This window comes from Plecotus auritus (genome assembly GCF_963455305.1).
Source record: "Plecotus auritus genome assembly, chromosome: 4".
NCBI lineage: Eukaryota > Metazoa > Chordata > Mammalia > Chiroptera > Vespertilionidae > Plecotus > Plecotus auritus.
Window position 1 is genome coordinate 14,992,503 of NC_137775.1, and position 3,660 is coordinate 14,996,162.

Below are 3,660 nucleotides of genomic sequence, written 5' to 3' on the forward strand. Positions count from 1 at the left end.
TTTAATAATAATAATAATAATAATAATAATAATAATAGTTTTTCTTTATTAAGCAATTGCTCTGTGCTTGATTAAGTGCTAGGCAATTCATCTTGAATCCTCACTGCCAGTTAAGGGAGGATTTTTATCATGGAACAAAATGAGATCAGGAAGCTTAAATGGATTTTTCTGGTTTTCCTAGTGGGATTCAAATCCAGGATCACTTGGTTGATTCAAAAGTCAATGCTCGAGGAGCGAGATGGCGAGTGTGTGGAGGCTGAGTGCCCTCTGCGGTGCCCGAGGAGGCCGAGCTCTCTTCCTCCGAACCCCAGTGGTCAGACCTGCTCAAATCTCGGCATTTCTTCAGGACCAACCTACCCCAGGATGGTGTGGAATACAGCACATTTACCTGTCACCCAGCCGCCATTCTGCTTCCAAGGTTGCATCTCTCCACTGGACTGGTGAGAGGGTTGTCAGTGTTTTGCTCCTGGGCCTACTTCCAGCTGCGTATTTGAATCCTTCTTCTGCGATGGACTACTCCCTGGCTGCGGTCCTCTCTCTCCATAGTCATTGGGGCCTTGGACAAGTTGTTACTGACTATGTTCAAAAGGATGCATTGCAGAAAGCTGCCAAGGCAGGCCTCTTGGCACTCTCGGCTTTCACCTTTGCTGGGCTTTGTTATTTCAACTATCATGATGTGGGCATCTGCAAAGCTGTTGCCACACTATGGAAACTCTGACCTTCTTGACTTAATACCTTGAAAATTGATTGTACGCCTCTTTGCCTCTGCTCTGTCAGGCCATTCATCTCACAATAAGGAGGAAATAACAGATGAGTCCACTGGTGAGATAAGTCTCTTCTCCTAATCACCTGGCTAGTTTTAGAATTTAATCTGTGAGGAAAAGGGTTGAGAGGAATTGTATCCAAGAAATTGTGAGACAGAGTTCCACATTCTGGCGAGTGAATAAGGTTGTCCTCCAGCTTCTCAAGACTCACAATGTAACTGAACATTATATATGAGCTTTCGCATTTTAATTTACCAAACAAAGGGAATTCAGCTTTATTTCTGTCAATACCTAATCAAACTTCTATATTTGCCCTAAGAGTTATGGAGAGAGGAAAAGCTATTAATTCATAAGTAAAGACTGCAGAAACTTATGCAGCACTTAATGTTTGAAAACTTTCCCCCTTTGTTTAGTTGATACCAGTCACTGATGGTTATATGTCTTTGGGAAACTATAAAGTTAGGAAATGCTATTATTATTAGGATATTTCACATTAAAAATTTCTAAATCCTGGTAAAAAGAGCCTGGAGAACTTCTGAATATAGAGAAGTTCCATGCAGAGGGAAGAGGTACCCCTGTAAAGGTATCAAAATATTACATGTTCTAAAGTGAGACTTAACTCCTCAAACGTGTTCATTTTACTTGTCCCAAAATAATATCCACAAATATAAAACTTTAAATAATAAATTGTTATTTTACCCACTGTGAGAATCTTTAATGTGAAATGTATTCTGTGAAAATTTTTAAAAAAATAAAATTCTGAATAATAAAAACGTAAACACAAAACAAAACAAAAGTCAATGCTCTCTTGACGATTCCATGTAGCCTTCTATTCATGCAAGAGAGTTTACTATAAGACTTGTAAGTTTACCTTTATTTCACGACAGTAAAATGTCATTGTGATTTTATTTTTCCATTTTAATTGGATTTGAAATATAATGTGCCAATACAAACTGTTCCGAACATGGAACAGTTTGATAAAGTGTCAGCTCCACTGGGGGAAGAAAGTGATTGCTACTTATCATTATCATAGGTATCATGGCAGATTGCTTAAAGGTAAGACTAAAGGTAGTGTAAGGAATGGCAATGGAAGCAGCGAGTCCCCACTAGAAAATGTGTGTGTAAACATCAGCCATCGGTAAAAAAAAACTGTCTCTTAAAGAAAATGACAGAAGCAAGAACTGAAGAAAAAATTTTTAAGAGTCAAGTCATACTGAAAATGAGTGGTGACATCAAACCCCAATTGTTGCTCACAGAAAATCTGAGGCCTTTCATCTTATTCTACTTTGAACTTTTGAGGCCTCCCCTATTCAAAGCTTTACTCCAGGCCTACTGCTCATTTCCCCTCCCTCTTTGTCATTCAACCTCTATGAATTCCTCTGAAGGCAGCATCAGAAAGGCCCTCTCTCAACATCCAGAACAGGGAAGGCAATCAACTCTGGAATTTTAGTTTTGAAAACAAACAAGACAAAACAAAATTAATTTTTGTCACTCCCTCTCAAACACAAACTATATTCACATTCACTCTTTAATAGAATACATGTAAATATAAACATACTAGAGGCCCGGTGCATGAAATTTGTGCATGTGTGTGGGGGTGTCCCTCAGCCCAGCCTGCACCCTCTCCAATATGGGACCCCTCGAGGGATGTACAATTGCCCATTTAGGCCCGATCCCATCAGGCTGTCAGGGGAGTAATTAGGGGGTGATCAGGCTGGCAGGCAGAAGCAGTTAGGGGCAATCAGGAAGGCAGGCAGGCGAGTAGTTGGGAGCCAGCAGTCCTGGATTGTGAGAGGGATGTCCGGCTGTTCGTTTAGGCCAGATCCTACCGATCCTACTGGGATTGGGCCTAATTGGGCAGTTGGACATCCCTCTCACAATCCAGGACTGCTGGCTCCCAACTGCTCGCCTGCCTGCCTTCCTGATTGCCCCTAACTGCTTCTGCCTGCCAGCCTGATCACCCCCTAACCACTCCCCTGCCAGCCTGATTGATGCCTAAATGATCCCCTGCCAGCCTGATTGCCTCTAACTGCCCTCCCCTGTAGGCCTGGTCACCCCTAACTGCCCTCCCCTGCAGGCTTGATTGTCCCCAACTGCCCTCCCTTGCAGGCCTGGTCTGACTCAACTGCCCTCCCCTGCTGGCCTGATTGCCCACAACTGCCCTCCCTTGCAGGCCTGGTCCCTCCCAACTGCCCTCCCCTACTGGCCATCTTGTGGTCGCCATCTTGTGTCCACATGGGGGCAGGATCTTTGACCACATAGGGGCAGCCATCTTGTGTGTTGGAGTGATGGTCAACTTGCATATTACTCTTTTATTAGATAGGATATGCATACTGAAGTTCATTTTATTACAGGAAAAGAAACATAAGTGATAATCAACAGTTGAAGAAAATGAGTAGATGATACATGAATGTTCATAGGCTAATGAGAGGCTCAGGAGGCAAGAAAAAGTGTGCTGGGTTATAAGGATGGATGCATGAAATCTGGGCTGGTATAAGCTGCACATATCTATCCAGCCATTGACTGCTTGGGGCAAGGCTTCCAAACTAATGGCCATAACTTCTAACTAATCTACTCTTAAAACATCTTGAGAGTATTCTTTTCTTTTCCATTCTCTGCATGTGAAATAATGTACTAAAGTATCCTATTCTGCCAGTTACAGGAGGCTGCTTGAGATTTTCCCACTGTAGATGGGAAATCATGAGTTTTTGAATCCTATGTCAAATCCCTCATGGGGATTTGTGAGGAGCAGAGCGACTAAAAACAGACCAAAAAAACCTGGCACACAGAATATACTCAACAAAGGGCAGTTGGGAGTAATTATTATTTTTAAGGTGATCAATACCAGGATATGCTAGGAAACTATAGAATGACTCAGCAGATCTTGAATTTACAT

At 42.4% G+C, this 3,660-nt stretch overlaps 1 protein-coding gene across 1 annotated transcript; it reads left to right on the top strand.

Annotated features, from left to right (window-relative positions):
* Positions 1 to 238: 238 nt before the first annotated feature.
* On the top strand, positions 239 to 1,229 carry LOC308246602 (succinate dehydrogenase [ubiquinone] cytochrome b small subunit, mitochondrial-like; the record flags this gene model as incomplete). Its single annotated transcript, XM_080665015.1, has 1 exon — positions 239 to 1,229. One exon carries the CDS (start codon positions 239 to 241, stop codon positions 716 to 718), a length of 480 nt encoding a protein of 159 aa, XP_080521141.1. The 3' UTR covers positions 719 to 1,229.
* Between the last annotated feature and the right edge of the window lie 2,431 nt (positions 1,230 to 3,660).